The sequence below is a fragment of the Sus scrofa genome, chromosome 15 (genome assembly GCF_054392235.1).
Source record: "Sus scrofa isolate SSC_HxYL_T2T_F1_AM1 chromosome 15, Sscrofa_HxYL_maternal_Yorkshire_Landrace_v2.0, whole genome shotgun sequence".
Classification (NCBI taxonomy): domain Eukaryota; kingdom Metazoa; phylum Chordata; class Mammalia; order Artiodactyla; family Suidae; genus Sus; species Sus scrofa.
This window is the reverse complement of record NC_139397.1, coordinates 87,265,351-87,286,753: the sequence shown is the minus strand read 5'-3', so window position 1 is coordinate 87,286,753 and position 21,403 is coordinate 87,265,351. Positions and strand designations below refer to the sequence as shown.

General features: G+C 35.7%; 1 protein-coding gene across 5 annotated transcripts in view; it reads left to right on the top strand.

Moving 5' to 3' along the window:
* The first annotated feature begins 2,410 nt into the window (after positions 1–2,410).
* The window catches only part of SCN7A (sodium voltage-gated channel alpha subunit 7), an 81,181-nt gene continuing 62,188 nt past the window's right edge, over positions 2,411–21,403 (top strand). For 3 of the 5 annotated variants that reach the window (XM_084999377.1, XM_084999379.1, XM_021075288.2), the window contains exons 1-5: positions 2,411–2,703; positions 15,265–15,506; positions 18,699–18,811; positions 19,164–19,253; positions 20,327–20,455. In XM_084999377.1, coding sequence (XP_084855503.1) covers positions 2,694–2,703; positions 15,265–15,506; positions 18,699–18,811; positions 19,164–19,253; positions 20,327–20,455 — 584 coding nt within the window. In that variant the 5' untranslated portion in view covers positions 2,411–2,693. The remainder of the gene's footprint in view (positions 2,704–15,264; positions 15,507–18,698; positions 18,812–19,163; positions 19,254–20,326; positions 20,456–21,403) is intronic. The other 2 variants (XM_084999378.1, XM_084999376.1) reach the window with 1 other exon arrangement.

The following is a 21,403-nucleotide window of genomic DNA, read 5'->3' as shown; positions in this document are numbered from 1 at the left end:
CAGAATGGCCATCATTAGTAAGTCTACAAATAACAAATTCTGGAGAGGGTGTGGAGAAAAGGGAACCCTCTTACACTTTTGGTGGGAATGTAAATTGGTGCAACCTCTATGAAAAACAGTATAGAGGTCCTCAGAGAACTAAAAATAGAACTACTATATGATCCAGCAATCCCACCTCTGGGTATATATCTGGACATCCTATAATTTAAAAATATACATGTACCCCTGTGTTGATATTCACACTATTCACAATAGCTAAGACAAAGAAACAACATAATGTCCATCAACATGAATGGATTAAGTTGAGGTAAATGTACACAATGGAATACTACTCAGCCATAAAAAAGAATGAAATAAGGCCTTTTGCAGCAACATGCATGCAACTAGAGATTATCATACTAAGTGAAGTAAGTCATAAAGAGAAAGACAAATATGGTATTATATCACTTCTATGTGGAATCTAAAATATAACGCAAAGGAACCTATCTACAAAACAGAAACAGACTCACGGACATAGAGAACAGACTTGTGGTTGCCAAGGGGGAGAGGGGACGGAGTGGGATGGATTGGGAGTTTGGAGTTAGTAAACGCAAACTATTACATTTAGAGTAATAAACCATAGGTCCTACTGTATAGCACAGGGAGCTATATCCAGTCTCCTGGGAAAAACCGTAATGGAAAATAATATTTTAAAAAGAATGTATATATGTGTATGATTGAGTCACTTTGCTATACAGCAGAAATTGGCTCAGCATTATAAATCAACTATACTTTAAAAAAAATAAAAATATAAATAAAGCGTGTGTTTGACTACAAAATAATAATTGTTAATTTTTAGGTATGATAACTGTATTGGGTTGTATTTTTTACAAGTCTTTATCATTCAGAAACATGCTGATGTATTTTTGGATAAAATGATACAATATCTGGACTACTTTCATTTATTTATTTATTTATTTATTTTTGTCTTTTCTAGGGCCGCACCCGTGGCATATGGAGGTTCCCAGGCTAGGGGTCTAATCAGAGCTGTAGCCACCAGCCTATGCCAGAACAGCAAGGCAGGATCCGAGCCACGTCTGCAACCTACACCACAGCTCACAGCAACGCTGGATCCTTAACCCACTGAGCAAGGGCAGGGATCGAACCCGCAACCTCATGGTTCCTAGTTGGATTTGTTAACCACTGAGCCATGACGGGAACTCCTGGACTACTTTTAAATTAATCCAAAGTGAGAGGGTAGGTAATGATAAAACAAAATTGGCCACGTGTTGACAATAGTTGAGGCTGAATGATAAGTACATGGGAGTTTATTATACTTTCTTTGTATTTTTGTATATATTTGAGATTTTTTCATAGCAAATGTATAAAACAAAATAAATTTAAATTCAACGAATTTTTTTCAAACAACATACAGGTAACAAGGCCTTTTCTATGAATCATGGATGAAGCATGCTGTTTCTGACATGGTTTGCATAGAACTAATATTAGCTTAGTTCCAGTTTATTTTTTTGCTCAGTGCCTTTAAATATAAAATGTGAGGCTCTTAAAAATATACATAATTTCTTTTCTCTTTTCCTCATTTCTATTACCTAAGATGTGTTGTAAGAATCATATTTTTAAGAAAACTTCATCATTTTTTAACAAGATTGTGTTATAAAATGAATGTTCTATAATGCAGCAGCATTTTCCAAACTTCCTTTGGGAAAGAGGTCTAACACTTCCTTCTTGCACACCCAAACTAAGCTGTTGCATAAATGTTCCTCCGTCCTTATGTCTCCAATCAGCAGAATGGGAAATAAATCTAGAGTGAGAAGCTAAGGTAGCTCCAACTCATTCTTTCCTAAACACCTACACACAGCTATACACACACACACCCCTACACACAGCTACACACACACACCCACACACACCTACAGCAATGTCCAGATTTGAATGTTACAGGCTGACAAGTGCCTCAAACAGGCTTTTTGAGGGCAGCTAGGCAAGGAGAGAGAGCAAGCAACTAGAGGTAAAGATTCGAGTTTACTGCCACCTTCTCCTCCTCTCCCTGTCCTGTCCCTTCTGTTCAGTCTCTTCCCCCACCTCCCAATTGCACCCCTGCTCTTCCTCTATTCTGTATTTCTTGGTGCCTTTGCAGCCCTCTTCCTCCTCCCTCTCCTCACCCACCCTGCTCCTCCCCCTCCCCTCTCTTCCCGACATCTGTTAGAGGGGACACCCACTGCAGCTGCTGTTTTCCAGCAGCAGCAGCAGCCTCAAGCTGACCATTTCTGGCAACATCACCCCGCCCACGCCAGATCTGAAGACAGAAGTCCGGCACCAGCCTGGGCATGAGGGGGGAGGAGAGGGTGGAGTGGTTGGGAGAAAGGAGGGAGGAGTAGGAAGGACTCAAAAACAGCTTCCAGCCAGCGGTGCTGTTCCACTGTGCATCTGGTCAGGAGGGATCTCTGTGTCAGCGGCTGGACTGCCGCCCCAGCGACTCTTTCTAGCTGACAATTTAGTAAGGTCCGTTTACTGCTGAACTGTCATGACCTGAATGGCTGGTGAGGGCAGATGCCAGCCTCTCATCACCTCCTAAGCAACCAGAACTCAGCAAACCGGAGATCCTGGAAGAAAGAGAAGCCCAGGAAGAGAAAGGGGTTCAAGAAGCGTGGCTTTTCAGGGGCTTTCCTTAGGTGCTGGTGGAGACCTTTCACATGGTAGCAAGTAAGTGCCTTTTTCTTGCTGAGTGCCCAGTCCTAGGATGGTGATAGGTGACATCTGCTGCCAGCCTTTCAGACTGTTTGCCCCACCTTATCATATACATCATTAGGGTCCTCAGTAGGAGATTAAGATTCTGGACCTGAATTAAGAGAGCTACTTCAGAGCAGCAGTGGTCTGTGAATGTTTGCTATGCACTGCATGTATGTGTGTGTGGTCAATTTTCTCATCCCACCAGGTGAGCCTCTGAAACCAAGATGCTCTGTTAGTGTTTCTTGAAACCCTATATGACTTTTAGATTTCATGATATAATGAAAAAACAGAAGGAATAAAAGCTTATACAGAATGGAGTATACTTCTAAGGAATCTTATCTCTTACTCCAAGTAACTTAGTGATTTCAAAATTGATGTTTTGCATGTAAGAATCGACAGGATAAAATTAGAGGCATAGATGTAATGGGAAGTGACATTCCCAGTCATTTAAACATTTTGGTATTGTTTGGATCAATAGGGTTTATTTTTTCTCATTTATTAGCTCTCTAATATGCATACCTTCTGAAGGTTTTCTTTTCTTTCCCCAATACATTATTTTTTTTCTACTGTACAGCATGGTGACCCAGTTACACACACATGTATAAATTCTTCATTCTCACATTATCATTTTCCATCATAAGTGACTAGACATAGTTCTCAGTGCTACACAGCAAGATCTCATTGCTAATCCATTTTCTTTTAAAAGTGATGGTGAAGTGTACATTGTGACTCTGGTTATATGTTACTTTCCAATACTTAAGCTATCCATGTAAGCAGAACAAATGATGACTACATGTGGAATGACACACTGATGGACTCCTTTTATTAATGGAAATGATAGAGTCAAGTGTCTATATTGGCCAGAAAAATCTCTTGAAAAGGGAAGGAGTTTGGCTGATGATTTTTGTGGATATTTTTATTCCTGGCTATCATTCAGGAGAGTAGTTTATAGCAAAATAGAAGGAAGCTAGGTCTGGTAATAAAGAGTGCTGAGCACCAAACCTGCTGTGACTAACCCTAAGTAAAGTTTCTATAATCCAGCCTCTAGTTTTACAAGTAAAGAAGATAAAGCCCTCGAGTAATAATTTGATGAGGTTATGGGCTAATCAATGATGCGCTGAAAGTCCAATGAAGAAGACCTTCAACTTAGAATGATAAAAATTGATTTTTGCTCTTGTGAAATTGAAGTTGTTTAATTTTTTATTAAACTTTATTTTTCTTATTTGTAAATTACACACAAAAACTTACATATCCTGATAAGGAGAAAATGACAGATATTACATGAAGGAGTTTATGAAAGTAATACCATATGTAACTGTTGCTTATCTAAGAAATTGTGCTGCATTTTTTATCCACTTCACTCTGTAGCTCTCATTTAAAGTCCAGTTCAAAATAAGAGTAAAAGGGCCTTGACAGCCCTCACTAGAATGCACTAGAGGAAATGAAGTTCAAAGCCAGTACAGTTCAAAGTGTATTCTAACCTGTGAGCTTCCATCATCACAAAATTGAATATTCTCAAAATATACTTTACCCTATTCCTCTTTTTAGTTTTAAATTTTGTTTTAGCTATATGCTCTTACTTTCTTGGTATGAAACCATGCAGTATATTGGATATCACTGAATTTATTTGATCCACCAATTAGCATAGGAGAAATTGAAGTTTAGGCATAAACGCACTACCCATAACTGCTGGGATTTATTAAAATTCTGCACTGAGGGACAGATATGGTGAGCTCCTTTTTTTTAACCACCAATGTGTTTAAAACAATAGGAGAAAAACTTGAAATTGGGTATAGTTTCAGAAAGAGGAACCAATAGATTTGAAATGACAAGGGTAAGCCCCAGGATCTGTTGCTGTGTTATCAGTCTACCCTGGAGAGGGGGATGTAGAGCTAAGCACCTGGGAGCCAGACATACTGTCTCAGACTCCTGTGGGAGAGGTTCTGGGAGGGTAGCTGATTTACACTCCCACTAATTTTGCCCAGTTAGGATGAATACAGGTCTTAAAGCACACTGAAAATGGAAACAACAGTATTGTGCTCATCCCCTCACTTAGGGAAGAAATATCCTAATATGCCCCAGCCCTGGATCTCATGATAACAATCTATAACACAGCAAGGGTACTCAGAAACTGACCCATAATCTAAACCTACCACCATAGACTCTTTCTTGAAAGCTCATGGTTGGAGATATTAGCATAAAAGAGACATTCTTTCTTCCTGGGAGTCTGGTCCCCTGTTTCCACTAACCATATCATGATTGGCCCGTTGTGAAAGGCTATCTGTAAACTCTGCCCACCCTGAATAGCTAGCTATCAGCAATGCAGTCACCCACCATCATAGGACACTAACTTGTATATACAGATCTCATTTTTCCCTGAGTTGGTCCCCTTCTTATCTATTAGTGTGAAATAATCAAGGCCATGTAAGTAAGGTCTCACCTCTGCAAAACTGAAAAAGGGAACCTTTAAGGCTGAAGAGAAAGTTTTCATCAGAAGGCTTCTAAGGATGTTTTTTAGCAGATTGTGTCACCCAGCTGGGATCCTGATTTGCATGTATTTGTTCATTTGTTGCTATTTATAAACCAGGCTTCTTCTGGTTATACTCAGCGCTGATGGGGGACCCCCATTTGTCTGGCTAACAAGGATCCCTGTTGTATACATAGAATTTCTGACTCGAATGGCACAGTTTGCTGCTGATTGAGGACAGCCAGTTCTGTGGACAGTTTTGATTGTGGTGATAGCCAGGTGCCAACTGACTCTATCAGCATCAAACAGGAGCTTGACAAAAATACTGAAGCTAGGGTCCCACCCAGGGAAATTTTGATTTTGAAAGTCCAGGGCATTTGGTTTTATACTAGAACATGAGAGGATGCAGATTTGGGGGCCATAGACTCTGGTTAAATATATGGTGTTGAGTGGAATATACTTTCCGTTCTGCTATAAATGCCAGAGTGAGGCTTCCCATCCAAGCCTTTCACTTTATGAGTTCTCCCAGAGGCTGAATGGTCTAAGAACATAATTATAGGCTATTTGGCTCTGGTCCATATCTGGACTCACCCTAATATGTTTCAAGGCTCCTCTCTAACCATTCTCAAATTTGAGAAGGAGCTGGTGTCTGTGTATTTGATTCCACATTTGAAAAGCTAGAATAGTTTCAGGGGTATGAGTAGATCCTAGAAAAGCAGACCAACTCTTTCAGAGTGGTCTGGCCTAAGCCAGACCTGGCAGGGCCCTAAGCCAGTTCTAAAAGGGTTCTAGAGTTCCAGTGAATGTGCTAGTTCTGGAAAAAAAAATTTTAATTTTCTGTACCACAGACTCAGTGATCTAAAACCATAGGCCAAAAGGTCTCAGAATTACTGACGAGACTGATGAGTATAGAAATTACATGCATAACAAGCTCTTCTTTGTATTATTCTAGCAGGGGCAAGAATAAATTAAATGGCTTATGGCCAGATTCTTCTGGTCAAATGTCTGACTGACTAGGGTCACAAGAACAGGTTGTTCTGGAAAAATACTAGCCTTTCTCCAACATGCTTGTTTTGGTATACTGGATAGGCACAGCTTAGAAGTTATTATCATATCCATAGAAACAAGGGACCCTGCTAGTAAACCATGAGATTGCCATAGAGAAGCTCAAGTGGGCATAGTTAAAACCCAGTCAGCTTTCCTTCATGTTCCTGGAACCCTTCCCTGCCTCCATTGCCAGTGCTAATGACTCACCATGGTGAGACTTCATCTCCCACAGACACTTGCTGTCCTGCATCCCCTCAAGGCATTCAAACATCCACTGACCTTTCCTTGAGCTCATTCTTCTAAATGACTGTGAAAGGAGACCAGGTGCTAAGATCTTGTCACATGACACCCTTGTCCAGGGTTCTCTTCAGTGTAAGTCATACTACTCTCGAATGTGTGACGTGAACTCCTCTTCCCTGGAAAAATGACACTTGCAAAGTCCTCAGTGAACCATCACTGGAGTTAAAGTTTGGGAGGAGTTCAGTTCTCAAAAGAGAACATTTATTTGGGGAAAGACATCATGTGTCCCTTTGGATCTTTTCTGATACTTGCTTATTTACAAGGCTGTCTTCCTAGTTTTTGAATCCAAAAAAAACCTTGAATACAAAATTCTAAAGAAATCAGATAAAAACAAAATGACAATGTGCACGTATGTCTTTGAGAAAATTACACATTTACAGTTTTCCTCAGCAAGATGAAATATTCTAGGAATGTTTTGGTTGAAGTTGTCGGAGTGAGAGAGTTGAGCTGAGAATTAAGGGGATATATTGAAGCCAAAATAGGCTGATCTGGTTGCAGAACACAGCTGCAGGCAGAAACCAGGCCCAGGGACAAAGGAAAAAAAGTCAGTTTAGCCAGGTAAGATAAACTGTATGCCAGAAGGAAGTAAAAGTGTAGGAGTCAGATAATCAAAGCTAAAGTGAAAAATAATCCAAAAGCCAGAAAACCAGGTAGGTTGGTCAAAGGGAACAAACAGCTGCAAAATTCCAGGTGTTATTCAGGTCAATCTGTCCTTTATTCCCAAGCTTTCAGTGTGTAAACTTTCCATTTCTGGATTTTGGTAATACGTATGCATGGTAAATTATGTTCAAGTAGTATAGAAATACTAACCAGAAAGCAACATAACCTTCTAGCACCTTTTCAGTCCCTCTTCATAGCTATAGCAGTTTACTTCCTTTCAGAGAGAAAACAATGTGGCATGTGCTCACATATGTGCCACTGTCTATATAATCCTCATAAAACATTTTATTCAGAGCTGTTCTCTGAATGCGGTGTAAGCTGTTTTCAACATGTTTTTCACTAAATGATGTAACTGGGGAATCTTTCCATACAAACACAGACATATCTGACTCATTCATTATTACTAACTAGTATTCCATGATAGCAGCACACTAGAATTGATGATGTTAGCTCCTTAGGTTGGATACTTTGATTTTTTTTTTTCTGGTATTTGAAATTTAAAGTGTGTTGTGATTAACATCTCTGCAAACATGACTTATTAAACTTCGGCAAAATATTCATAGTCAATTTAATTGCTGGGTGAAAGAGCTCCTGCAACTTTATTTTAGGAAGTATTTTCAAGCAATCCTTCAGAACAAAATGCATTTATTTTCACTCTCACCTGAACTGTGAAAGCTGGCCCATTACTTCTATATCTTGGCCTGCCAAAGATTGCATCCATTGAGAAGAGTCTCGATTGTATCTCTAGAGCTTTACTGTTAAAAGTATTGATTGTTTTCTTCTTATCCATATCTTTCAAAATTTCATGAGCTTCAATCATCTTCCTTTATGTTTCCTAAAAGACAAGATAATATTTTTGTATCCTCCACAAGAAAAAAAGCAATGCACTTAATATCATTTGAATTCTAAACACTGGAGAAGAAAAAAATGATAGAGAGCAGTCAAGGGAAAGGCTTTGCATCAGAGAATTTAGTTGTAAGTCATCCTAGGACATGGGAATAATGAAATATAAGCCATAATATATCTACAAAGTGCAGTCAAGAGACCCCAGTGAACAAAAATATGATCTAAATCGGTCGTTTCACTAAAGTAAGTGTGGTTCCTACATTCTCAACAATATGATTCCATTAATCATCACATGAACTCTGTCTCCTTCCCTTATGCACGCAGAACCTTTTAGTCCCAAGTTCATGTGTTTATCAGCCTTGTCATTGCTATCATTACTTCTTTTTTTTACAATTATGTGAATGTAATTGGTGCAAGAGGCCTTTTGCATTGTCCATGTCTGATAGACAGCATAATTGTTTCAAAATAATTTAGAACTGAGAAGTCATTTTACCCTTTATTTCCTATTTCATGCCAGAGTGAAATTGACCTTTTTCTAAGTTACCCTTAATTTATGGATTCACTGTCCTATTTTTTTTGCTTTACTTTTCTTAATTTATACTACCTTACTGTATGGTCCTACACCTTTGTAAGCTACCCTAAATCTTTTGATAATGCATTAAGAAAATATGTAAATATGTATTATCTGTTATGGAGTAGGATATTTCATAATTCTCTTTGGCAAAGCTACTCTAGCATCTGTTTCTCACACCTAGGATCAATTTTAGCTTCCCAAAAAACATATAGGTTGATTACTTAGATTCTGTAGTTTTAATTCCCTAGGTGGGAAAAAATGAAAGTGAGGAGGTTGTTACCACTCTGGGCAGTCACCTCCTCCTACATGTACAAAATCTGTCTTCACAGCTTGACTCTGTTAACTGGCAGGCTGGGCTCTGAGAATCAAACTGAGAGAAGAGGGAAGCAGTAAAAAGTGGGAGCTGGAGAGAGAGGAAAGAAATTGACTTCTGAAATCCCCTTTCTTCCCTGACCTTCATTATCTCTAAGACGATGCAGCTGCAGTTGCTAATAGAAAGTGCTATCTATCCACACAGCCCCTTCCGTGGGAACTATTCTACAGAGAGGCCGAGCATTGGCTCACTGATTGAGTGCCTCAGATGCTTTTGAAAAGGAAAGAGAATGCTTTTAATAATTAGTTCTCAGCAACAAGCATAAACCCAAACTGTCCCCAGAACCCTGTGACTTATGGTCATGCTACTTAAATATGATATTGAATGGGTGGGAAACAAAGGAAAAAGTGGAAGAAAAAAGGTAGATTTGTTATTTTGGAGGAAACTGGGACAATGGAATAAGGTGGATGTCCCAGTTCTTTTTTTTTTAATTTCAATCTTTAGAACTGTTTTGCACCAGAAGCTTTGTGGTAGAATCGCAACATCTTGTCAGGTCATTGCCAAACAGGCAACCAGAGAATAAGGAAGAGCTGAGGGAGAGAAGGTGTCCAGAAAAGAGAAAAGCATGGGGTACTTCTAGAAGAGTGATATTTTAAAGCAGGTATTTGCCTCGGCAATTCTGGTATAAGCCTCATCTCTCATACTTAGAATATCAGACAAGAAAAAAACAACCAAAGAAACTGTCTCTGCTTGATTTATAAATGTGGATGAAGCTTGGCTATCAGCCAAAGGAATCTTTCTGTCTAGCAGTCTGCATTAGATTTATCCCAAAAGACCTCAGACCAAGATTCTCTGAAATTGTCTGGGTTGGCCTGCTGGCTCCTACTTCAGTATTAGCACCAGGAGATTTCTAATATGCAGTTGTGAATTGATATGATTCAGGTCAGCTACACTGAGAGGATTTTCTTTCCCTACAGCTCTCAATACCAGGGTGCTGATCAGAGGCCACCATTCTCCTCCCCACTCTATCCTCTCAGAGGCCCCAGGATTCATGAACTGCAGATTTGACATTATCACATCTAGTCAGCTTCCCAGAGTCTGGTATATTGTTGAAGGTTTTGTGAACATTGAAGCTAACCCAGAACCAGACTAGGTGCTGGAGGTTTATGGTTGCCCTTAGATGACAACTGACTCGGAGCTCTGCCATCTGGTCACAGATTTTGGGCATGGTTTGTCAATCTATGAGCATTGTTCCATCATTCAGAAGCTGGGCAGCAATGAAGGTCCAGGAAAATCCAGTCTCACTGCAGAACAATCTCATGCATATAAATTGGTTTGAGTGTATCCATGAGGTAAATTCCTATTGCTCAAATTGCTAGGATAAGGTGTATACATTTTAATTTACTAGTATCAAATTACTTCCTAGAAAAGTTGAACCAATTTAACATTACAAAAAAGTTTATTAGAATGTTTTATTTCCTCATATCCTAGGTAACACTTCATTAAAACTAGACTTTCATTTTAAATTACTATAAAAATATCTACTATTGCTTTCTTTTATAAGTTTCATTGTTTGGTGTTTTTTAAATTTTATTTTTATTTGAATCATTGAGCCATCTAAACTTATTTGGATATGAATGTCACTTTCTTAGATCCATGAGATCCTGGAAAAGTCATTTTCTGGTCCTTTCCACTCCTATTGCAGAAAGTCTCCACCATGATTCATACAATAGGAAATTCCTTTAATCTATGTAGATGATCACCAGGCTAGGTAGTGATCTATGTAGATGATCACCATACTAGGTAATCTATGTAGATGATCACTTCCTCCCTCCAAATTAATGTCCACTATACATTAATTACAAAATTTTACAAAATATTTGACTCTGACAAAATTTGCATAAGGAAAATTTCTAGACAATCCCACCTTACCTCAACCTGTCAGCTGCTCAGTGAACCAAGTTATCCCAGTGAGCCTATTGGTTTTTAGATCTCTCTAAAGTAGCCTTACTGAGGTATCAATTTTTTTTACTTGTCTTAAAAGTTTACAGCTTATAAGCACTTTTGCAATGAAGTTTATAGGTACCCAAATTTAGATTTAGACACACCTGGGGTTAGCAGCTATCTTCACTGCTTATCTAGCTGTATAATGTTACAAAAGTCATGAAACTCATCAATGTTTCCTCATTTGTAAAATGGTGATCACAAAGATAATATGTGAAAATATGAGGGAATAGTATCAGAAACATCTGACCCAGTGCCTCAAAATGGTAGTCACTCAGCAAGTTTAGCTATAGTGATAATTGCCATAAATGTTACAGTAACTATCTGCTCACATTCAAATGCTTAAAATTTATTTTTAGGAGAATTTTTTTCTATAAAAATTCACCTCTTTTCTCTATACTGATACTGGTATTGCTACTTCCATCTAATGTGCAAGAGAAATGGCTTGTACTTAAATCAACAGTATAAAATATTAGTACAACTGAAAGGTGTTAGAGTCCAAACACAAGTTGACTTTGATATAATTCTTGCCAAAATCTTATTTTAGCTATTCAGTTTTTTAGAAAGGCAATCTAGTGGTTGGACTAACTATTACTCTTCCTATATTTTTCAGGCATTAGTGCTGTATTAAGATCACTCACCAAAAAGCATAGTGCCTGGACCATATTTCATAAATTCCCCATAGAAATGCTTTTGCTGAATTATGATTTAATGATTAATAATTTACAATCTGCACTCAGCCATCTAAAAATCAATGCAGGCCAGTTTTATTTGATTAAGTGCTTGCATTTCTTTGTCATAGCACAGGAGACAGTGATCACTATCCGTTCATTCACCTAGTCAACAACCAGAGTAGTTTCATTCAACATCAAAATCATGATGAAAGAAATCTTCCGAGATAATGAACTGGGTTGGGAGAGATAATTAGCACTGACAAAGTCAGTACTATTGTGAAGACTTTCTGCATGTGGTCTATATGACCCTGTGAGATACCTGCGGAGTTCCATGTTTACTCCGGCTATCTTCTTAAGGTCTCATAGCTTATAGATGGCAGACTGAGGAATCAAAGGTTGTTGTGGTACAAAGTAATATAGAAAGAAATAGAAGATTAATATGAACTATAAAATAAGAATACTGGCTGGCAAATTAAAATTTGAGGTTGTAATAGATGATGTCCAAAAATATTTTCATTAATGGCAATATCTTTGCAACAAGTTGAAGCCTCCCTTTAGTATCTGTTTTAAGGACAACATTCTTCACACACACAAACAATAATTTTTTAGCATTTAGAATGGATCCCTAAAAATATAAAAGACTGCATTTACTGTAACATGAAAAGGTAGATGTCAAAATGCTTCTGATTTTGCTAATTCAGTGCTGCATACATTTATTTTGGCTAACTTTTAGCCCAGACTTTTAGATCATGTGATACTCTGTGAAAATTCATTTCAAAGATTTTAATACTAGAAAGTTCTAAAACTGTTAAGTTCACAATCAATCAATATTTGGACCCATTTAAATTTTCTTTCCTACTGTTAACAAGTCCATGCTTCCACACTGTTAGTCGCAGGGAAGAATTAATGTCCAAATCAACCTATTACATTTTTCAACAGCTGTTTAGAAAGAGCTTTATTATCTTAAGCCAAATTTGTTCTGGCTTCAGCTCATTGCTCCTAATTCATCTTATTTTTTTAAATAATACTTAAGTCTGATTTCCCTTCTATAGGAGAATCATTCAGATACTTGGAAACAATGATGTTCTACTTCAGTCTTTTCTGCTTCAGCTAATACATTCTCTTAACTGGTGTATAGATGGCATGAATTGAGTTTTAGCAACATTCTGATCCCACTTGAAGACCCTCCAGTTTATATACATTCCCTTTGGTTGTGGTCATGGAATACAGCAGAAGAGAGAAAAACTACCTCCTCTATCTTCCTTCAATACAGATAAAGATTATATTAGCTTTTCTGGCAGACACACATCAGTATTCATTGATATTGCAATTACTATTAAGTAAACTCCTGTTGCAGTTTTCTCTGATGCAAAAATGTACCAGTGCACTTCTGCAGATGAGTTGTTTTGATGCAAATTTCATGTATTTCTATTGTATTACTATTCTTTTGGGTTTGGCCAATCATTCTAATGCATGAAATCATATCAATTTAAAAATTATGTTTACTTTAAACCTATTATGTGCCAATCATGGTACTAGGCATTTTCACCCATGGTTTTTATTTTATCCTTATTTAACAGAAGTCAGAATCCCAATTTTACAATTGACAGGTTCAAGGATATTAAAGTAGTTTAACTGAGACTTCTAAGAATGTTAATAACAGAATTTAGAATTTGCAAGTAGGTCTAATTCCAAAGTAAGTAAGTAGGGAAAGCCATTTCTTAGATAAAATGCAATAGAAACTAAAACAAAAGCTGAGAATACTGTGATGCCAAGAAAGGCAAAAGGAGTTATTCAACTAATTATTTTCCATTTTTATTTTTTCAGGATGCAGAAATGGACTATTTGTCCTCACCTTGAATGTCTATGAGATTGCAATTTGTATAATTTTTTTTTTCGGTTTTTCAGGGCCTCACCCATGGCATATGGAGATTCTCAGGCTAGGGGTCGAATCAGAGCTACACCTGCTGGCCAAGGCCACAGCCACAGCAATGCAGGATCCGAGCAGCGTCTGTGACCTACACCATAGCTCATGGCAATGCCAGATCCTTAACCCACTGAATAAGGCCAAGGATTGAACCTGTGTCCTCATGGATGCTAGTCAGATTCGTTAACCACTGAGCCATGATGGGAACTCCAGCCATTTGTATAATTAAAATAATTCCTACGCACTTCTTCATTATGCTAGTAGGAGCCTGATTCTTAAATGATTGGTACTGCATTATGATTAACTAACTTATTTTTTCTTTATTTCCATTAATAACAACTAATGGATTAAACTATTAAACAACTCGATTTTACCCAGCAGTGGAAAATTCTGAGTTGGCATATGTGTGTGTGTGTGTATAGGTGTGTGATTTCTGTCTTAGGAAAATATTATAGAAGAAATAAGCTAAGGCCAGCACTGTATGAGACAAAGTATGAACACAGAAAGTATTATAGTATCAAGTGCAAATTTTCTTATCCTTAACTGCAATAACAAAATTACAAAGAAGGCTAAGAGGAATGTATAAAGAATAACAAATCAGTTGTCGCTGAGTAAGATCACTTAAGGAGTAGGTTTTGACAGGAATTGGGCTGAAAAAATCAGCAAAAGAACATACTTTTATTTGAAAAGAAAGAACAAAGTTCATAAATGGAGAATTGATGCATGAAATTATATTTAGTGAAAACTAATTTGAGTGGCCTATAGGATGACTTGAAATAAAGACTAGAATTGAGAGAAACCTAAAAAGATTACTAGAGCCATCCAGATACAGAATTACAAAGATGACTACCTTGATGCAGGCATATGAATAATAGATAATATTTAAATACCTAATGGAAAATATTGTATGGAAGGTAATTTTTTCAGAGGAATTAATGACAAAGAGAAACATTTCCTGAATAGTTTTCAAGGTAGTGGGTTTATATATGTGTTTTTATTTTTACAATGACTGGAAGGTTAAAGAGGGATATGAGTCATAAGGGAAAACAAATTTTGTTTTTACTTGTTAAATTGCTATCATCAGTGATATCACATACGACTGAGGGAAGAGAGTGTTTTGGGAATGTACTTGGTAAATAACCATGTACAGTAGTTAAAACTCTGTGTTTGCCTATGTATTTACCAAAAATATGAATATAACAGGGGAATAAAACAGATCTTTAGAGGATATCAAATTTAAAATTTGAGAGGAAAAAGTAACTCCAGGGAAGTAATCAGAGCTATAAGAAGAGATAAAGAAGAATGGGGCCCAGGGCCAATGAAAACTCCTTCCCTCCGTTTAGAGAAGGAATAATCTAATAAATAATCTAATAAATAGCTGGGAATGAAATAGTATTTGGGCCTCCAACAATCTCTAACCACTTTAGAACTCTCACTACAGGAGAGGAACTGAAAGACAGATTTCAGTAAAAGAAAGAGGACTCAGTGGATGACTAAGCAAAGTAGAATGAGTTATTCACGAAATTAAAAATTAAGTCTAATGTTAATTGAAACAAAACCAAGATTAATATCTCAGATTTCTTTAAAACTCAGGAATCTTCTTTGAATGCATTATTCAGCTTGTTGTTTTCTTGTATTCATATCCTAGGCTTTTATCATTTAAAATTTTTCTTTGTATACCCAATTTTTGTACAGAACTGAAGAAAAATACTTTTATTGCAGGTACAAAATTGGAAATGGCTTCCTCAGAACTTAAGGGCCTTATCCCCTTCACCAGAGAATCTCTTGAACTTATGCAACAGTGTAATGCTAAAAAACACAGTGAAAAACACAAAGCAGAAGATTTAAAACCCAACATTGACTTGGAAGTTGGAAAAGAGCTTCCATTTGTTTATGGAAATCTACTTCGAGCAATGGTATCAGAGCCATTGGAAGATGTGGACCCATACTACAGGAATAAAAAGGCAAGGATTAATTAAACTCATTGTGACCACATTTTTATTCATATTCCAGATGTGTAAAAAGTGTAACTGAGATAGGATGGAAGAAGAATGAAGAATATATCAAGAGATAGTTTTAAATTATAGAAAAGTGGATAATAAATTTCACACACATTTGATATTTTTATCAAAAGTGATTATTTGCCTGGTAGGTTAGTGTGTTTGGAGTTACTTTACCTTGTATGTAATATAGTCTATACTGTTGTGCCTTACTGTAAATAATTTGTTTTATGGGAGCATAATGATTGGCTACTTAAGGTTATTGATGTTAAAATAACTATACTATAAAATCTTATAATATGTACAGCAGTTTCACTAATCAACTTGATGAACTTATCCAGTAGTTAGGAAATTAAAGCCAATATATATTTTATTTATAAATTTTATTCATTCAGACAGTCACATCCTATCTTATCCCCAGAATAACTTGAGGAGCCTACTAAATATTTGAACAATCCAAGAAAAATCACAAAATGATAAAAATAAGAATAATTATACTTAGAAAAGACAGAGATCTGTGTGGACTGACAAAGCTGGAAGAGTCTTCACTAAGGAAATGAAATTTGAGTTACTGGAGAATACTTCAAATTTTTACAAGGCAAAGGGAAGATCTTCTATAAATAGGCAAGAGAGAGATTAATTCTAGACTAGGAAAGAGACCGGGTGATGATAAAACTAGAATCCTGCAGCTGGGTTGCAAATTGTGGGAAACAAAATGAGATAACGGAGATGAAAACATAGCTTTAATGTGGTGGCCAATGTACCAAAGTGATGAATGCAATCAATGTTTAAGTAAGATTAATCTGAACCTTTCTAAATTGCTATTGCATGGAAGAAATAGGGTCAGAAAAATGAAATAGGAGAGAGTAACCAGGCCTGAAGTCAAGAGGCCTGGTTCATAGAAGTATCTCATGGGAGAGAGAGAGCTAACACGCCAAAGAAGAAAACAGCAGGATTTGAGAGCTGACTAATAATACCAAGGTTTCCAGCTTGAAAGAATAGAGGTGCTTCTGACAAAAATGAAATAACTATAAAAAAATTTCAAATATGGAGGAGATGAGAATTAGCCCCATTATGGACAATGTAATTTGATATTTTTGTAGAGCATTCAGTGATATTACCAGATGAGTGAAATGGAATTCAATCAATTTCTGGATGGAAGCAAAGTGATAATTTTGTATAATCATAATTTTTTCAAATACTTTCCATGGTGGAAATGTATTAACATTTTAGAGTATAAATGTATATATTATCAAGAACACTCCATTGTCTTTGGTAGCCCCAGGGACATTATGCAACATTCATTGTAAAATCCCTGGAGGAGTTCCTGTCATGGCTCAGCAGAAACAAATCTGACTAGCATCCATGAGGACGCAGGTTTGATCCCTGGCCTTGCTCAGTGGGTTAAGGATCTGGTGTTGCCATGAGCTGTGGTGTAGTTCACAGAGGTGGCTTGGATCTGGCATTGCTGTGGCTGTGGTGTAAGCGAGTGGCTGCAGCTCCAATTCAACCCCTAGCTTGGGAATCTCCATTTGCCACAGGTGCATCCATAAAAAGACAAAAAAATTTAAAAATAATAAAATACCTGCAAAATTCTAAGAACCTTTTACTGAAACTCTAGTCCTCGTTTCAGTTATCTCTGCTTTCACTTTTTCTATATTTTAAGTCATTAACAGCTGATATAACACAGTAACCTTAGAAGTAACTATTATAGCATAGTTGCAAAGTTGAGTTCTTTGTAGTGTATGCAGATATGACAGGCAAATCTAGGTTTGTTATTGAAGACAAAATTGAAGATTTCAAAAAAGTAAAATAAACCAAAAACCTTAAGGATAATAACACAAAGTTATTAAAAATTTGAATTACATTTGGTTTACTCTGTTAATGATTGCATATAAATGAATAATTCTAAAATTACATGAACAATTTCAACACTTAAACATTAATTGGAAAATTTTTATATCTGGAAGTACTCATTCCTTCACAATGACATAAGCTGGTTGGCTATATCTTGTGTGAAGTTTGAGATTGTTTTGAAAAATACATGGAAAGGACATTTTAAATTATCAAATTTATTTGGCCCTATTTATTTTCCCTTTGCATTTAAATGGAAAGAAGGAAGATAAATACAATCAGACCAAAATATACAGATTGTATATTGTAGAAGTGTACTACGAGGAGAATTATAGCACTGTTTGGTTTCTATTTAAAACATGTATTCATAAAATATCAGTGAATATATATTTGTATATATAGATACCAATATGTAGCCACCATATACACCTCTGCATAATTTTATATTAAATGTAATATATATTTGGTATATTTTATTACCTTGCATTATAGACTATATATTATAAACTAACATTAAAATCTGTATAATGTTTACTACGTGTGATATATACACCATGAAAGTGAATTTTCCAAATGAATATGTGTATATAATAAAATGCATATGTATGTTATGTATATGTGTGTCTGTATACACACACAAGTATATATACATACATATACACTTGTGCCACATCTATATTATACACACATATATACACATATATGCAGATATATGATTCCCTTTTAAGATGTTTCTGATTTTTTCATTTTAATACTTCTACAACTCAACATATTAGTTTTACATGATATAAATTTCTTTCTTTTCCAGATGTGTTTATGTCAAAAATAACATACAAATGGGGTTTTATGCTATAGGTAATTACTAATGATTAATTTAATGTTTGAATGCATTGGGTCATTTTTACTACTGTAATCCCATATCTTATTTGCTTCAAAATAAAATTAACTTATTTTACATTCATTTAATTTTATTATATTTAAATGCATATCCATGAGTCCATGAGCCATCAGATATAGATTTCTTCCTATTATATTAGTTCCGTGGGAAAATTTGAGCATTAATGTGTGTTTTCTTAGAACACTGACAAAAAAAAAGTGGCAGATAAGCCTAAATGTCAATAAAAATAGCTTTAAAAAGCCCTTTCTGTTTGATTCAGTCTGTAAAATAATATCAAAATATAAGAAGTGTGACTGTTAGACTTCATGACTGAAATCATCATTGACAATCATGACATGATCTCATAATTGATGAGATCATAGTTCTTAGTTCTAATTTCACTTGTTCTTTTTTTCTTCTTACAGACTTTCATGGTATTAAATAAAAAGAGAACAATCTTCAGATTCAGTGCCACCTGGTGTACATTGTCTCCTTTCAATTCAATTAGGAAAACAGCCATTAAGATTTTGGTACATCCATATCCTTTTCTGTTATCTTTTGACTGTGCTAATATCAAATGTAACTATTCTGTTCTAATATCGCTTCAGTCTTTTACTCCTTTGAATTAATATCTCATTTAAGGTCATATTGAAATCTTGATTATCACTATACTGTGTTCCATATTTGAAAATACATTTAAAATATATTCTCTAGCACATACAATAATAATAAATATTAACAAATTTTAATCCTCATTGTTTTTCAACATGAATAGTATATTTTTGACACTTAAGAAACTATTTGATTTCATATGTGTACATATATAGATTATAGAAACATGTATTTCCAATGTTATTTTTATTATTCATTATTCCTTGACTGTAACTTACCTTTTTCCGACTGCTAATTTTAATTAGCGTCCTGATTGACTGTGTGTTTATGTCCATGATTGATATGCCAAAATGGGGGCTAGCATTACAGTAAGTTATATAATTTTATTATGTATAACCACATGTATGACTACATTTTATATTTTATACTTTGTTACAGTAGGTTGTATATTATATAACATTGTACAAATTAATATTTGTATTTTACATGTGACATACATTGTATATAATATAATATTTATACACATTCCATGATTAGTGAATATTCCTAATAAAAAAATATATTCATATGTTGACTAATCAATTTTAATCTTTTTTTTGCCCCTTCATTACTCTTAATTGGATTTTAAATGCCTCTGTTTCCCAGCGTGTTAGGTTAACATGACTGATTTATTTATTTATCTTTTTAGGGTCACACCCACAGCATATGGAAGTTCCTAGGCTAGGGGTCAAATTGGAGGTATTGCTGCCGTCCTATATCACAGCCACTGCAATGCAGGATCTAAGCTGTGTCTGTGACCTACACCAGAGCCCATGGCAACACTGGATCCTTAACCCACTGAGCGGGGCCAGGGGTGGAACCCACATCTTCATGGATACTAGTTGGTTTTGTTACCACTGAGGCATGATAGGAACACCCAAAGAAGGCTTTCTTGATGCTACTCCTCAAGGTTTGATGCTGTTCTTAAAACTAGTTGACTTTGGAAGGTAAATGTACTGATTCACTCTAAAAGTCCTTGTATGTGCATATAATAAAATTGGTTCTTTCATACTTACATTCAGTTATTTATTGTATGATTACCAATGTGGAATAAATTTTATATTTTATATTTTCATTATTTGCCAAAATATATATAAACACTATAACCCTCAGCTAGAATTTGTTGAAAAAATTGATAATCAAATACTAGACCAGAAAAATCTCCTGGACACTTAGAAGAGTATCCTAGCATATTTGATTCTCTGTCCAGTCTACATTTTATTTACCTGCTCACTCTATATCTTTATCTAACTTTAGTTAGAAGTCCCAATAAAGACCTATCCTATGATTGTCAGTTGATTGGTTGGTTGATTTGTTGCCAAATAATTATATAGACATAGAATTTCAGAGGAGATGAAGTATTAGTCTCACTTTTAACATTTATATGAAACATTTTCTGTAGGAATACTTTGCTTGGAATTTACACATTCGAAATACTTGTAAAACTCATTGCAAGAGGCATCTGGGCAGGACCTTTTCATTTCTTTGGTGATCCATGGAATTGGCTGGATTTCAGTGTAACTTTGTTTGAGTGAGTATTTCTTTCAAGTTGCAAACATCTTAATGCCTTGCTAAGCAAATGCTGTTCATAAAAAAACATTGAAGTTGGCAAAGTTTCTGCATGTAAAAATTCTGTGAGTAAAGCATAATTCATAAATCATAGCCATAATGAGTTCTCTCAGGGAATCTCCAACTGAACTAGTCCTCTGAATATGCATTGAAAAATGAAAGGAATGGAATATTATCTCTGTTTTCTGCCTTAAGCAAAAAGAATAGACGTTGAATTTTTGCATGTGAAGTGATTATTTCCAGTGACCAGAAAAATCTCCTGGACACTTAGAAGAGTATCCTAGCATGTTTGATTCTCTGTCCAGTCTACATTTTATTTACCTGCATTGCTTACGACCAGTAAATATTCTAGATAACAGAATAAGATATTTTACATACATGCATATTTCTAGAATGATGTGTTAAATTCTAATAATTTACATGTGTATTGATTTTTTTTCAGTGCTTCTAATTAGTGTACTCTATATTATGCCTAAAGAAATTATCATTGACATCAAATTCATGTTAAAAATAATTGAAAATGACACTATTTATAGATTCGGGATCAATTTTTTAAAAAGAAATAACCTTTATAAAGAACATAGTTAGTGTCATTCGTGTTGTAATTAAAAAATAGTAGCTGGTGTCACTGAAATATTATCACCACTACTTCTATTATCACTACCATTATTTCTGCTGTTGCCATCGCTATTAGCTAACACTTACCCCTTAGTATGTGCCAGCTGCTTTGAGGAATCTGAGGCAAAGATTAAATAATTTTTGCATATCACAAAGCTAGGAAATAGTGGAGCCTTTATTTCTACAGACAGTCTAGCTATAGAGTCTGTGTACTTAACCACTTTATACCCTGCCTTCTGGTATTATCACCATCATCACCATCATTATTACCACCAGAAGTTTAAATACTTAA